We start from the raw sequence: 16,717 nt of genomic DNA, 5'->3' as shown, positions 1-16,717 counted from the left end.
CCTGTCGTGATGGGTCTAACCCAGTTATTTTTACTTTTTATTTATTTTACAAATATATATAATAGAAAATTTAAGACGTCAATTACAAACAAAATTGTTCGTTGCCTAATTCCAATATTCAAGTCGAAAAAATAAATTCTCAAGTATAAATAAAATTATTCATAACGAAACAATCCAAATCATTGATAGCAATTATACATTACTAACAACTTCTTCATCTTCATCCTCGTTAAGTATTATGGGATAATTTTTCAATTTCATCAATTGTTAAACAAATACATACAATAAACATATAAAATAATATAATATTTTGTTAGTACTTATCCACCAAAACAAAATAAAACAATATATATACATATATTAAATAATTATATCGAGACGGGTCCTTAATATTTTTATCCAAATGACGAGTTTAAAGATTATATATATATACGTTATGTGTATAAAATATTCTCCTAAATATACCGATAGCCAAAGTCCATACATATTCATAGTCATGTAAAGAATAATATAAATTATATTAAATATTTATATCAATTCCTATTAAGTCTCTAATTAGTTGATTGGTTCAATAGTCGATTCCCATGACATTCATTTGCTTTTCTTAGATGACAACCACACACCCACACACACGCATATATGTATTTGTTATTTTTTTTAAATAGTATTACATTAATTTAATTAATACATTGTTGATGACAGTAAATAATAAATTATAATAACACTTAATTCAATTAATAATCATGATGATTATAAATAAATTATAGTAACTCACGTAAAGTCAAACAAACATTCATATAAAATGAGATAAATACCTAAAAAAAATAACACTTTTGGTCCCATAAGTTAAGTCCGTTTTACTTTTGGTCTCATTATTATGAGATTAACACTTTTAATCTCATAACTTACAAAAATTAGCACTTTTGGTCCTCATCCACTTTTTAGTCTACAGTTTAATGGTGTAGCGTCATGCCTAGCATGTGATCGTTAAGTACTTTTGGTTGAGATAAAATTGATTTGTTTTTCAGCTTGGGACCATTTTTGGGAAAAATATAACTACATCTGAAGAAAAAAAATAAATTTTAAAGAAAATTAAGGCAAAAAAATATAGCAATTCCTCTCTTCTCTCACAAAAATTGAATCATATTCTTCTCATATGTTTATAAGTTGAAGCCAAGTAAAAGCAACATAAAGAATCATGTCTTCCACAAATGAATCAAGTGGGCAATATGAAGCACTCATACACTACTATTGCAAAAAAATGGTCATTTTTTCCTCCAATCAAACATATTTAACAGCAATGTGTTAGGCACGTGATCTACATCGTTAAATTGTAGATAGAACATTGCATGAGGACCTAAAGTGCTAAATTTTGTAGTTATGAGACTAAAATGCTAACCCCGTAATGAATGGGATCAAAAGTGATATTGACCTAATTTAGATTAAAAATATTATTTTCCCTAAATACTTATATGCACGTTCGATAGAACTTGAACTCATGATCTCACATTTATTTATGAGACCTAAGCTTTCTTGTGGTGTTTAATCAACCAAAATTTAGGTAAAAAATCATGTCATTGGTTTGTCAATGCATGCGATGGAGGGTCATGATTAATTAAGATAAGACGAGACATAATTAATGATGTAATAACAATGACATTACAACAGATCCTGGCCATCAATTTCAGTCTTTTGCTTCCACGCCTTTGCATTCCAAATTGATTGTAGGTTCGTGGAATTCTACTTAAATTCTTTCTAATTTAAAAAATTATATTAATATTATTAATTTTTATTTTTGATAAATAAATAAATTTTTTTATTAGTTAAAACTACACATAGACACCACAGAGACCAGCCACTGTGTTTGTTTGAATACACATTGCACATACACGCATTGCACACACAGACGCCATACAGTTAACATGTGTGTATATTCTAATGGTAAGTGAATTGGATTTTAAGGAGAATTTTTATTATCGAGCAATGATTCGGAACTTCGTAATCTCATTTATTTTTGTTAAATTAGTTTCGTCTTCAATATGGGATAAGAGCACGTGGGAGCGAAAACCAAGAAACAAAGGAGTGGAGACAGGAGAGTGGAACTTTTCAAGAAATTAAAATTGTGGCGAAGATATTAATTCAAATACAAAGAATAAGTCGCCGTTTATTGTTTTTTATTAATTAAAAAGAGTAAATTACAACGAGCACCACCGAAATTTGATACAATTGTCGAATCTCAAGAAAAAGTGTTATAATTTATCCTAAAAAAAGGGCTACTTGCAATTTTCACTCTCTAATAATAGCCTCATGATATTTCAATCTTTTTAATTACAGTAAGAAAACAGTTTTGTAACTCTTCGATTTTTACAAATTTGGTCCTTTGGTCATTGGATTGTTTCTAAGTCGCCGGAAAAGTGACATATGTCACTCGAGTGATAATTTAAGTTGGTGCTTTTATTTTTATTAGTTGGTTCGATCCATCGTGGCAGCTGACTAATAATTTAAAAAACGATATGGTATTAAAAGCAATGTCACTATTGCGAACGTAAAAATAGATGGAAAAACTTCATGCACAAGGGCTGCATGTAAATTATATTGACCAAAAAGCCCTAATCTCTAGGACTTGAATTTTTAGCAACCCTACTCACAATTCTTTAGCTATTAACCGATCAATTAAGAATTCGTTCAAAGTAAACTCTGCTCTTACCAGTCAAAAAATCTAGCCTGGGGGGTATTCTAGTTCGGATCCGACTCGACTGAATTTAAACTAATCATATTGTAAGTACAATACACTTATCGTATAGTTGATATACATTTAAGAAAAAATGATCAATCATATAATAAGTGTGATACATTTATTTTATAATTGATTTGATATACTCAAATATCATTTGACAAAGAACTTTCCCAAACGGACGGACCAAAATCTCAAGTAGACAGGACACAGCTGAGGTTTCTCATTTAATGCTAATCCTATTCCCTGTTTGGCATGTGCTAAAATTGCTCAGATTTTTTGGACAGCAAGAAAGAATCTGCAACCGCACTATTTATAAGAAACAATCCCCTTCCCACCAACTTTCTTTGAATGGGTTATGAGCATATGACCACTAATTTTTTTTTATTTTTTTAATAAAAATAATAATTCATACAAAAACGAAATAAATATTCACACGTCTAAAACTTATAAAATATTTGACTAAACCATTTAACTTTTCAAAATATCTTTAGTTAAATAAGATTACGAAATTTACAATACGTTATTACTAACGACAAACTTGTAATAAGTTACAAAAAATTTAACTAATTAACTTGTTAATATTTTTCAAATAAGTTGGGAATTTCGTATTTTGTTTAAATGAACTTATAAGCTTGTAATATCTTATAAGCAATTTCTCTATAAAATTTACCAAACACGCTGCATCTTATAAGTTCCGAAATAAATTTAAGATGTTTTCAAAAGTTTATAACTTCACTCATACAACCTCGCAATCCGTAACTTTACGATGATGGTAAATTATAATGAATTTCCTCGATATTTGTCATAGTTATAATTCCCTTCTCGTTGTTTGAAAATTTACAAATAATTCCTGATATTAACGATCGTCTAATAAATACCCCCTTGTGACAACTTATTGTAAGATAAGGGATATTTGTTAGACGATCGTTCGTTACAGTGAAATATTTATAATTTTTTAAATAATAAAAAAATATTTATAATTGTGCTGAATTTTAAAGAACGCCAATCTTTTAAGGGCTGACGATACTGTCCATATGAATTAATATCAATATGGCGTGTGACCAGTTGTATAGTGTAAAAATTGATCCAACGGCTCAAAACCCAGGTAAATGAATGCATCAACTGTCCACGTCTTAGTCATAAATGTTGACCCGGCCGGTCCACATCAAAAATTAAAATCTGATTCTCTTTTTTGGTCGCTTACCTAAACCTTATTTAAGACCAACGTAGCTATCTATATTTAATTTTTGGGTAATTATAATTATTTTTTTTAAATTGACATAATTATAAATATTTTTTGTTAGGGATAATTACACTTTTCTTTCCTGAGGTTTGTATAATTACACGAAAACTTCGTATGGTTTGAAAAATTATATTTATCACCCATAAATTTTGTTTCCATCTAACAAATAAATCCCTCCGTTAGTAAAAATTCATCGAATTGTTTATATAATAAAAAAAATTCAGAAAAAAATTATATTTACATCAAATTGACTTATTACCTACTTATTCTAAGTCAAATAAGATTTTTACGATCAAATTACCTTCATGCGTCTTCACGCGTTAATGCATGTGAAAAGGTATATCTTCATTGTTATAAGGATAGTTTAGTCCAAAAAAAAATTTTACCTGCAATAAGTCGGTCGATAATAAATATCAATTTCATTAAGTTTTTCCGTTGATATCAACAAATTCAATGAACTTTGATTAACGGAGGGACTTATTTGTTAGACGGAAACAAATATTAGGGATGCTAGAACCACAGGGGATCTACGTGTAATTACTCCAAACCTCAAGGGAGGGGAGTGTAATTATCCCTTTTTGTTACTTGATTCAATTATGAATACTTTTTTTTATTTTAACAGTTAATAATTAGAGTAAACTAATCAAAATGTCTTTGTAGATTTTGAATTATAATTCTATTTATTTTTAAAAATTTTCTAAAATTTTTACAGATAATCTTTTTTTTATATATAATTTTTCAAAATTTTCAATCCACATTGTCTGTTTTTCTCCCCAAAATTTCAGTTTTTTTTTTAAGATATAGTAAGAGCAAAGTTGACGTTTCTAAACCTTCATTCAAAAATTATATAATTTCAGTAAAAAAAATATTAAATAATAAAAAAATATTTATAATTATATCAAATTTCAAGAGAACTCGTTATAATTCATTTTTTAATTTTTAAATGGAAAAAATGCAATTTTGGTCCAGCTTCTTAGGGGTGGTGGTAAGTTTAGTCCAAGTCTAATTCAAAATAGTGAATTAGGACAATAATTTGCAAAAAATGACAATTTAAGGACAAAATGCCCTAATTTTGCCGTAATCGTGCACATGATGCTCACGTGACCACATAAATTTGGAAATTTCTCCAAAATCTGGCGAATTAGTTATGCGGAAGTATTTTTTCAGCCGGTATGTACGTGGTTTTTTAAAACACATCACCTTTGCCACATAAGCACTGACTGAAAAAATACTTTCACGTAATCAAACTTGCCGGATTTTGGAGAAATTCCCAAAATTTATGTAGTCACATGCGCAATTTCAGCAAAATTAAAGCATTTTATCTGTAAATTGTCATTTTTTAAAAATTATTGTCCTGATTCACAATTTTAAATTAAACCTCGATTAAAATTGCCATCATTCTAAAGAAATTTGACCAAAATCGCATTTTTCCATTTTTAAATTGATCCGAAAAGAGCGATAAACCTTGACCAGACGCAACCACGCCTCCATGATGTCAATTCGACATAATTTAAGCAAACTGGCCAATAATAATGTTTTTGAAGTAATTTAAGTTAAATGGAGATATATTCAAAGGATATAATAGTCAATTCAGTAAATGCAGAGGGAATGATACAATAAAAGAAGTGTTTGCAGGAGCTTCTACCTTTACGGTGGAAATAAATTATATAGAAAACTATAAGTTAAGTTGTACTAAAAGTTGAGAGCGTTTGAAAATAAAAATTTAAGTGAAGAAAAGTTAAAGTTTGAGTATTTGAAAAAAATTAGCTTAATATTTATAATTTTATCATTAAGCTATAAAAATTTGTATGAAATTGCTTATAACTTTTGGCTTAATTATAGTTCAAAAATAAAACTGTAAAATAGAATCATTCTCTTCTGCAGTAAGCTGATAAGCACTTACTTGAAACCATTTGATCGAAACTCCTCGAAAAACATTTGGAAAACTCTTTTTTTGGTAAATTACAACGAAATTTTCCTGAATTTTTTTATAATTATAAATACCCTCGTAGAGTTAAGAATGGTCTAACAAATGCTTTTTATGGTGGGCTGTTACGAGTGGTTATTTATTAAATACATATTAATTTTAAGAAATATTTATAATTTTTCAAATAACGAGTTTATTTATAATTATGTCAAATTTTACGAGAGTAAATTGTAATTTACCCATTTTTTTCCTTTTTACAAAAAGTATGTATATTAGTTTGTATTTATTTGTCATAATAATATTGGAAAAACAGAACAACTCTTTTCCTGTTGTTTCTAATTCTTGGCTCTGGCTCCCTCTTTTCCTCTTTCAAGCTCCGACTTTTCTTTCACACGTACGTACTTTGTCCAATCTGATACAGGTCCATGACCCATTTCCGGGCTGCGAAGCCCATATTAACCCGACCCGAACCTCAATCCAGGACTCCATCGATTGATCAAAATATTCAAGTCTTGACCAATATATATAAAGACTTTTCTTTGCAATGCCAGGCCTCAAGTCAAGTTCAACTCGGGGGTGAGTTTCTTTGTAAGGTTGGTGTGTTCCGGGTTTTTCAAGATATCATTTTTTTCAGAAAAAACTTCCTGTTCGGCTGTCTTTTCATCCCGTCATCAGTTTCTTTAACTACTGCTATTCATACATTTTATTAGTCTGGAAAACCCGAGAAAAGATTGGATTTCTGGCTTTCAAATCAAACCCACCATTTCTGTGCTTTTTTACCCTTCTTCTTGTGATCATTCTGAAGTTTTCCAAACAAGTCTGTAGTCTTTGGCGGTAAACTTTCTCTGATCCAATTTCAAGATTATACTGTTTGTTTGTGCCACAATTTGGATCTTTTTTGTACTGGTGGGGAGCTCGTACGAATATACGTAGACGGGTGTGTATCTATACGTGTATGTAGAGATTTCTACCAAGCTTCTTGGGTTTCGGTTTCAGGGTCTGAAGAGAGAACAATTCACTGGATGATATTGATGATGGTCTTCTGCGGTTTCTTGGGATTCACACTGCACTGAAGTCTGAACAGTAGCCTTAATTCCGCAGCCGTGCTTTTTGGAAGGTAATGGCGATTTTTCTTGGTAGTAAAAAAAAAAACGTGTTTCACTACAATAGTCAAATATTGTCTCCCTGGATGCTCATGTAGAGGATCACACAACCTAGAAATTTTGTGGTCACGTGAGTGCCACGTGAATCTAGCGTGAGCTTTTGATCTTGTCGTCACGTGAGTAAACAATGTGGAGGGTCCGGTTCCTGTATTTGCAGTGTTAGAATTATTTCTGGGCTTTTGTGTGTGTTTTCATCCGTTGGATTATGTGGTGTGTAGCAGGGACAACAATCTGTGGTTGTTCTTCGTACTCTTTCTGGACCGTTGATGTTAAATAATCATAGGGGCCCATGTCAGTTTTCTTGCAGCAGGATGGCTGACATGAGATGAATGGCCTCATACATGCATCTTTCTTTAACCCTGCATGAAATGTTTGATGCTTTTTGGGTGTTGGGAATCCAATGAATTATGTGAAGCCATCAACTATACATGTTGATTGTCTGTCTTGGTAACTTTTTTTTGTCTAATACTGCAGTATGAGTCGTCTGTTTGTAATTTTGTCCGAATCGACTCAAATATCTAGAATATTCATTTTAAATATACACTTATCAAAATAAATACACAAAACTGTTAACAGAAGATCGTACATGCTAATAGTGTTCGTGTTCTGTTCAAGAACGGTAGTCCTTAGTGGGGCATTTTTCAAGTTGTGGTACAAGTCGTATTGTGTATTATTACACTTGTTTAGTGATTCATTAGCGTTTCTGTTGGAATGTACTTGCAGTTGCCATTGTTTGGCACCAGCATTTATGTCCCCCGTCTGCCAAACAGGTGCCTAGTTGGTAGGAGTACCAAGAATCTCACAGTGATCTATTCTTTATCATAGTAAAGTAAATGGATCGTCTCTGCTACGTATAATGCATTCGCACCAAAATCTTTATACAATATAAGTGCACGTAGGAAGTTTCTTTCTGCTTGATGGTGACTGTGAACGAAGGACAAGATTCCCCAACGCGTCTAAATTGGACTTTTAGTTGCTCGTCGTTTTCTTTTTGTAATGCCATGTTTTCATAGTAAAATATAGGGCTACCGTCCCAAGATGCTGCGCCCGTAATATATTTTATGGGATTAATATCATCGACTATTTCTGGTGCGGCTTCATATTGCTAGCTCTAGTTTCTCAGAAAGATAGCAAGAATTAAACTAATTGCATCGTGATGTTGGGCGGAACAACAAAATTAGTGTACACATATAGACATCTCGAATCATGGGATTTGTTTATATCCCGTTGTTGAACATTGCCTGCAGCAATAGAATATTCAGAATTACGACAACCTTACTTTAGCTCCGTAGTTGTTTATTTCTTCAATTAGGCATTTTCCCACATTCTTATCTACATTGCTTTATCTTTATGCCATTTTACATAGCAATGGGCAATCAGACATAGAACTTTTGATGTGTCTTTTGAGTATGATGTTCTTTATCTGAACTATCTCCACCTTCAGTTTCCACTGTTTAAACTTCTGCTCATCTTTTACTTTCTTCCCGTTTGAGTCCACTTTTCTAAGAGAAAACAGAAAGAATTTCTATGCGCCTTTAACGGCCTCGATCGAAGAGATAAAGCATACAGCTTTTTCTCTCTTTTCTTTGAAAACATGATCATTGTGCATAGTTATTGTTGTCATCATTGCCTTTGATATTCCATTCTCTATATTTAACTGTTCTTCATCATTGCTGGGATTCTTGCTCAAGTGTGCAGTTTCGGTCTACATATATCGTTCGTCGTTTACAGTTTTCGTTGTTTTATCTTGATTCAGATGGAGTCAGTCAAGACCCCAAGAAAGAGTAGGTTGGCGCGGACGTTTGCTAAGGTTTTGCACGTACGGGCCGTGACGGGAGTTTTGTCTCCCGATGATGGGATCCAAAAGAGGAAATCCCATGAGAAGACGAAGAATAGTACTAAGTTTTGTTCCTTGGACGATGAAGATGAGGATTTTCTTGATAGGGCAGTGAAAGAAGCTTTTATGGCCAAGCTCTTTGCCAGCGTATCTGCTGTCAAAGCTGGATATGCACAGTTGCAATTTGCTCAGTCTCCGTATGACCCCGACGGGATTCAGTCTGCTGATCAGATTGTCGTGTCGGAGCTGAAGAACTTATCTGAATTGAAGCAGAGTTACCTGAAGAAAAAGCTGGACGAGGCGTCTCCAGGGGCGGCTCTGCTTTTGGCTGAAATCCAGGAGCAGAAGAGTCTGCTGAAAACTTACGAGATCACGGGCAAGAACTTGGATTCTGAACTCAAACTTAAAGACTCTGAGATCACTTTTCTTAAAGAGAAGTTGGCGGACACCAATAGCGATAACAAGTTGCTAGAGAAGAGATTAAACTCGAGCGGACAGCTTTCCATCCCTGAAAATGCTAAATTATCGGGCTTAAGGCCGAGCCATTTCATTGCATACTTCCGGCAGGCGATAAAAACGGTCCGCAGCTTTGTGCAGTTGCTGATTAGCGAGATGGAATCTGCCGACTGGGATTTGGATGCTGCAGCCGGTTCAATCGAGCCCGGGATTTCTTTCTGGCAACCAAATCATATTTGCTTTGCGTTTGAATCCTTCGTGTGCAGACAAATGTTTGATGGTTTCAATCATCCCAATTTCTCCAACAGAACAGAGTCTTTACCAGAGGGCGACAAACGCCGTCGTCTATTTTTCGACAGATTCACGGAGCTAAAGTCTGTGAGACCTGTAGAGTACTTGGCTTGGAAGCCCAAATCGACCTTCGCGGCATTCTGTCGTAATAAATACTTGAGACTCATACATCCCAAGATGGAAGCATCGCTTTTCGGTAATTTGGATCAGAGGAATTTGGTGAGTTCGGGTGAACTCCCAGAGACACCTTTCTTCTTGGCGTTTATGGAGATGGCGAAGTGCATATGGCTCCTCCAATGCCTCGCATTGTCGTTCGATCCGGAGGTCTCCATCTTTCAAGCAAGCAAGGGGAACCGTTTTTCGGAAGTTTACATGGAGAGCTTAAGCGATGAAGCTTTCTTCTCATCCCTAGAAAGTGAGCCTCGTGTGGCGTTCACGGTCGTTCCCGGATTCAGGATCGGTAGGACCGTCATTCAATGTCAGGTATATCTATGCTGATCATGAACCCATGTGAAATGATACGTCTACTACATTAGCACTGCAATCTACATTATATTGACATGACGTGATGCATACCGTTTGCTGCTTTCACGTGGATGCGACTTGATGTGAGTGGCTAACCATTAGGCTTACTTACGGGTCTACGGCATAAAGGATCGTGTCGGAGGCCATTGGCTTGAACCCTTTTTTTTTTTTTTTTTTTATAAATTATTTCCAAATATAATCATTCTTGAAGAATGATTGGCATGGCTTGGCTTGCCTAGAGTAGCAATTTTCTTTTTTGTTTTGTTTTTGGGGCAAGGAATTTGAATGGAGAGTTGGAGTGCTCCCTAGTTTTGGTGAAGGTTAGAAGTTGTATATTGTAGTACTCAATGTAGCTATATGTATATGCACAAATAAATCAATGTCATTCAAGTGTTGTTCCAATACCCTATGCACTAATAAATTATACGTGATGATATCAATATTTTACTTTGAGTAATTATATTTATATTTTTTTATTTATGGTTTATTTACATAAATTATTCTTGTATTTGGTGTAATTATAGAAATCATGTCTGACAGTCAAAAATAAAGTTAGTTCGTGTAATTATGTCGATATTTCTGGTGGGTATATGTGTAATTTTTGAAAAAATAGAAATGATTTGTATAAAAATATCGTAAAACAGATGATGTAAATGTTATTATTCTTTACTTTATAATGTTATTGGGTTTTGCTGTATTTAGGTACTTTTTTTTTAGTTACCTTTACGTACTATTCACTCGAACAGTATGATATCATCCATTTAACTTTCGTTGAGCTTTGTGATTGAGCAGTTCAAATTTGTCTTGAATGCATACGCAACTTCTTATGTTATTGCATTTGTTACTTTTTAAATTAAATTTCTTCAAATCACGATTTAGTAGAAGTTGTAATTTTGTAACTTTTAATTGAATTACATATATTTTTCACTTATTACTCATTATATATTTTTTAATTTTCTCATTGATCTTTAAGATAAGCTTAATTTTGAAATTTACCTAGGATATACATTTGCATAATTAATTATGAAGTCAAATATTACAATTATTTTCTTTTTAAGATCAATTATTTCAAAATTACTGAAAAAAGTTAGGATTTTTTTATTGTCATGGGCGACGATATTTTGAAGAATTATTAATGAAATAATAATTAAAATAGTAATCAATAATATGATAATGTAAATTATGATATATCACAACTCCAATTGCATGGATAAATTAACCTACCTTCCTCAAGACCTTGTTAGCAAATGTTGCATTTCATGATTCATCACGTCAATAAAAGTATCAAACTCAAATGCAAATTTGACCATTTTACCCCTGAGAAAAAAGCAGGAATACAAGAAGACAACCAGAAATCATTCGCCCAGGAAAATTCTGTCCTAGTTGTAATAATCACGACCGACCTTTTTGACTAGCTAAGTTTGAATAGACACCCTTGAAAATAAGATTAATATTGATGTGGGGCCCACACAACACGCGAAAAATTACAAAAGTGCTCACCTGACTCGATCCGACTCGATCGGATGATATCATCATCGAATATGGATGTTTTGTCGACGTACTGCATTTGAGCTTTGCTTCAGTATGATCTTATTGACTTAAGATATCAGAATGTTATACGAGTTTATTTCGTGTTTCCTGATTGTGTTTGTAGACGCAAGACTAAGGATTGGAGCTCAAACCTGACCCTGGGAGCTTGGCTTGATTGAGGGTAAGTAGTTTGTAGCTTCGATGAATACCAATCTAAGATAGTGTCGGGGCGAAATTATAAGCCTTTTAAATTATTTTACAAAATATTTTAAATTACTTCGCATTTATTTTATGGATTTATGAGATTTAAAAATATTGTATGAGTATGAGTTTACTACAGTAAAATACAATATTAGTGATGAAATATTAAGCGATCATTACTAATAATATTATTCGTGATATCTAAAATTATGTATTAAGTTGTTACTATACGGATAATAATGACACATATATAATGACAACATAAATATAATGATAATAAATATTATCACTAGATCGTCGTCACTATATACATTTGTCATTAATTTTTTTTTGTGAAAACGTTATGCACATTTTTTTGGTTATTAATTATTGTTAATGACAATTTTCGGTAAAATAATTATAAAATTCATAATTGTAACGATATAATTTTCTTATTAAAAATATATAAAGTTACAACATTAAAATTATCATTTTATTTTTCTTTTTTGTTGCTTATCTTCTTTAAATTGTAAGGAAAAATAAATATATGTATATATTATTATGTATTTTTCTGTAAAACTAAGCACTCACTTAATTGTACTTTTTAAATCAGAATAAAAAATCATCTCTAGGCCCTGTTTGGATCAGATTATCTTTTTTATTAAGTTCAACAAAAAACTTTTTTAATTCACGAGTTGTTTGGTTGACTTACCAAACAAATTGTAAAAATCAATATTATTTTTTCGAAGTTGACTATTCAAAAAATTCACAGAAGAAATTTCAAAATCCTTTCTACACGAAGACGGCGGAAGCCTCTTAAAAAAATGATTAATCTTATTTTTTTTTATTTTTGTGAAATTAATAATTATATTACTACATTTAAGTATTAATCAATAATTCAATATATTATTCAATAACTATGATTACGAAATAATATATTTTTCAATTAATTCGTATCGGACTTTTTTATTTATTCGTAGCAAAATATCAAGTGACAATTTTAAAGTTATTTTTAAAAATATATATTAATTAAATGATCACAATAATTTTAATCTTGTCACTATATAATTATTAGTGGCAAATATTATTTATAAAATTGTCACTGAATCGAATTCATGACATATCTATAGTGACAACTATAATTGTCGTCACTATATATATGTCACTGATTGTATTTATTGACAACTTTATGCATATTTTTTTTGTTGATTCTTGCTAATGGTAACTTTTACAAAATAATAATAAATTATTTAAAATATAAATTTCATTATTGTGATAAAATAAAAATTCTTGTCACTAAATATATATATATAATTAGTGACAATACTAAAATTACCACTTAAATCTTCTATTTTCTTTTTTTTTTTTTTTGTGGTGATCATTGCAAACATAGTAATATCAAATAATAATTAGTAAAATAAGTTACTATATAATAAGGCTAATATATATATATATATATATCAAATCATGAAACCTAAAATTTGCCATTTATAAATATAATAATTGGCCAACATCAGACCACAAATATATATATTTCTGATTCCAATTGTATCCTACTCTAACAAATTGAGAAACAAAAAACAAATCCTAATAGATGGTTTATTTACCACCCCAAAATAATTGTATACGTTGACCTAAACCAATCTAGCAATCTACATATATTAATTATTACATTCATATTTTCTCAAAATTATATATATATATTTTTATTTTTATACTGGACTGAAACTCGGGAGTTGGATGGATGAATGATCGTAGCACGACGGATTCAATGACCGTCTCCGGGACTAGGAACAGATCCTAAACTGCGATGGACACGAGTAGTATCATGCCGAGTTCGATGCACCAAGACCATAGTTTCATCACTTGTCGAAGAAGTTGAGGTTGAGCCTTTGGGAAGTGAAGTCAATGCTGCTAAACTTGGCTCAGGAGCAGAACTTCCCTTATTGCTTCCCATACTCAAGAACAGCTTTCTAGCTTGCAAGCCCTCGACATGAGATAAACATACGAAAACGATCATTATTAGAGCGATCGGACGAGAAAAACGGGCCATCTAATTCTGAAGTGGAAGAATAAAGAGAATGAAGCTTGAAGACGGTGGAGGAAGCTCGGAGCCAGAAGTTGGAGTGAAGAAAGAATGGTGCGAAATGGCATGCTTATATAGGGATGAATTATAAGTCAATTGGTTGGATCGGTCGACCGACCAACCGTGTCTTGACATAATAGTTAAGAATGAATAATCCCATGACTTTGCAAATATATGAAATTATGAGTTCGAATTCTACTTATCAGCCTCATTTTCAATTAGGGGTTGGTTGATCGAGTTGGAATATATTTTGCATGGCGCCGGCTAATGTTTTGATGTTTCCAAGTAAGTTCCTGCTATTTTAGGGAATGTGGTTCAATTCATCTGGAAAAAGTGAGTGTAATGGAGCAAAGGTCCCCCCACCCCCCCAACAAAGGCATAAGTTCCTTGAATTAGGTCTCCCAGCAAAGTTCAACTCTATTTATTTCGAGTTCTCAAAGTCTACCTAGTTCTAATTATTTACGAATTTTCTATTGAAAAGTCTATTTTACTCTTTTATTTCATTCACCATACACGATCCATGTATGTAAATTCTTTCTCTGTATAAAATATATGATGTCATCTTTATACACGTGGCATGTGTATGTTGAATGCAGTAGAATATGGACAAATTTTTTTACCCAAATTAGGTTCGACTTTCAAATTATCTGTCACTATTAAAAAACTGTAACGTAAATAAAAAAAAAATGAGCTTGTTTTACAACATTAATATGGATGTGGGGTATTTGTAGGAAGGTCGTTCTTAGATCTCTAATTCTTTCTTAATCTACGAACTGCTGACAGCTTTGAACTTGCACTGTTTATTTAGGGTCTTTACAACTCTAGTTCCAGTGCCTCCTAAACCTAATATGTAAGGACCCATCGTAACCGTTTGATCATTTTTGTGTCTGTGCTTTGTGTAGAATCATACAATTGGAGAAAATATATTAATAGTTGCCCTCTATGCCCTAGCTAAGAATTTTGATTGTCCTATTTTTTCTTACTACCTTAAACACCCCTCTCTTACTACCTATCTGACTTAAGCATAGATTTGAGGCTGTCTTTGCAAATTAAGGGCAACATAATCACAACCTCACCTAAAATAACATTCCCTATATATAAAAATAGTAACACGTTGTTGCTAAAAATATTTATTAAAGTTTGGTTTACTGTTACCATATAATTATTATAGATAAAAACTTTGCATAAAATTATCAGTATAAATATTTAATTATACATTTATATATATACAATGACATAAATATATTGAAAATACATCTGTTATCACTACAAATGTGACACTAATTATTATATACTAGTGTAGATTACAACGATCTCCCCCGAGGTTTCGTATAATTATGAATACCCCCCATTGTTTGGAAATTTACTAATACCTCCCTAATTTTAACGATCGTATAACAATTAGCCCAATCCGTCAGGTTTCCGTCCATTTTTATGATGAACTAACAAAATACCCTTGATTAAAAATTATAACTGTATTTATTTTTTAAAATTTTTTCTTGGACTAAGTGGCTAATTTTTTTATAAATTTTAAAATTTTTTCATCCACCCTATTCGATTTTTTATAAATTTTAAATTTTAAAAAAATAAAATAAAAACAGTAAGTGCAAAGTTGACAATTTTATATATTTAAGGATTACATAATTTCTTTAAATATCAGGGAGATATTTATAATTTTTCAAATAATAACGGACATTCATAACTATAAAAATCTTAGGTAAGGTTGTTTTAATTATCCTATGTACTAATGACAACTTTTACACATATTTTATCACTATTAAAAAAATAACGCATTGTATTGATAAAATAAAAATTATTATCAACTAATACAATTTTAATATTTTCACTTAATTTTTTTTTGGTACTAATATCCAATTTTTACACGTGGCAGGCCTGGAAAAGTCAGGACAAGCAAAGAAGACAAAGCAGCAGCCTAACACACCATCATATGTTTTGAGAGAGCTGTCATGATCAAAGAATACATGCAAAACGAGGGAATCGGGCCCTGTTGTAATTAATAGTTAGGTACATTAAACACGCAGAGTCCGCTGCACGGCTCAGATTTTTTTTTTTCAATACTAGCCGTTAGTACATCATATTTCTACGTGTATATAATAAATAATTATTTATATTATAAAATATATTATAAATAAAATATATAAATTCACACATTACAGTTTAAAAAATAAATAAATAAAATTAATTTAAGGATTTTACCGACATAAAAAAAGTAGTGTTAGTGAAATTTTCTTATTAATATAGATAAATAGTATAAATCGTATAGATGAGAAGAAAAAAATTGAGTAGGGGTGGTTGAAAATACATAAGGACATTTTTGGTAATTTAAAAAATTGGTGTAGCGGTGTAATTAACCGTTATTTGTAAATGAAAGTGGAGTTTTTTTTTTTATAGTATAGATTAAATAATAATTTAGGGTAAATTACAATGACCTTAATTCCCGAGTTTAGGTTAATTATGGATACCCTTTCGTTGTTTGAACAATTACCTATACCTCCATGATGTTTGATGAAATTATATAAGTCTTAAATGAATGGATTAAATTATCAACTATTTAGTCCATAAAAAATTAAAAAATATATAAAGTTATAATTCTTAGTCCATAAGGGTATTTTGGTTAGTTCACTACAAAAAAATGGATGAAAACCTAACAGATTGTTATACAGCAATTAAAATGGGAGAGGTATTAGCAATTTTTCAAATAACAAAGAATATTTGTAATTA

At 31.4% G+C, this 16,717-nt stretch overlaps 1 protein-coding gene across 4 annotated transcripts; it reads left to right on the top strand.

Annotated features, from left to right (window-relative positions):
- Positions 1-6,224: 6,224 nt before the first annotated feature.
- LOC105176928 (protein GRAVITROPIC IN THE LIGHT 1) lies at positions 6,225-10,621 on the top strand. 4 transcript variants are annotated; one of them, XM_011099909.3, is made up of 3 exons: positions 6,225-6,483; positions 6,904-7,024; positions 8,827-10,621. In XM_011099909.3, exon 3 carries the CDS (start codon positions 8,827-8,829, stop codon positions 10,150-10,152), a length of 1,326 nt encoding a protein of 441 aa, XP_011098211.1. In that variant the 5' UTR covers positions 6,225-6,483; positions 6,904-7,024; the 3' UTR covers positions 10,153-10,621. The 4 variants fall into 4 exon arrangements, with proteins under 4 accessions (XP_011098211.1, XP_088733452.1, XP_088733451.1 ...); XM_088877326.1 differs by having other exon boundaries at positions 6,225-6,500; XM_088877325.1 differs by having other exon boundaries at positions 6,225-7,024.
- The last annotated feature ends 6,096 nt before the right edge of the window (positions 10,622-16,717 follow it).

Source organism: Sesamum indicum, linkage group LG13 (genome assembly GCF_026168435.1).
Source record: "Sesamum indicum cultivar Baizhima isolate 11 linkage group LG13, ASM2616843v1, whole genome shotgun sequence".
Lineage (NCBI taxonomy): Eukaryota > Viridiplantae > Streptophyta > Magnoliopsida > Lamiales > Pedaliaceae > Sesamum > Sesamum indicum.
Note: the sequence above shows the minus strand (reverse complement) of the source record. Positions and strands in the feature narration are given on the sequence as shown.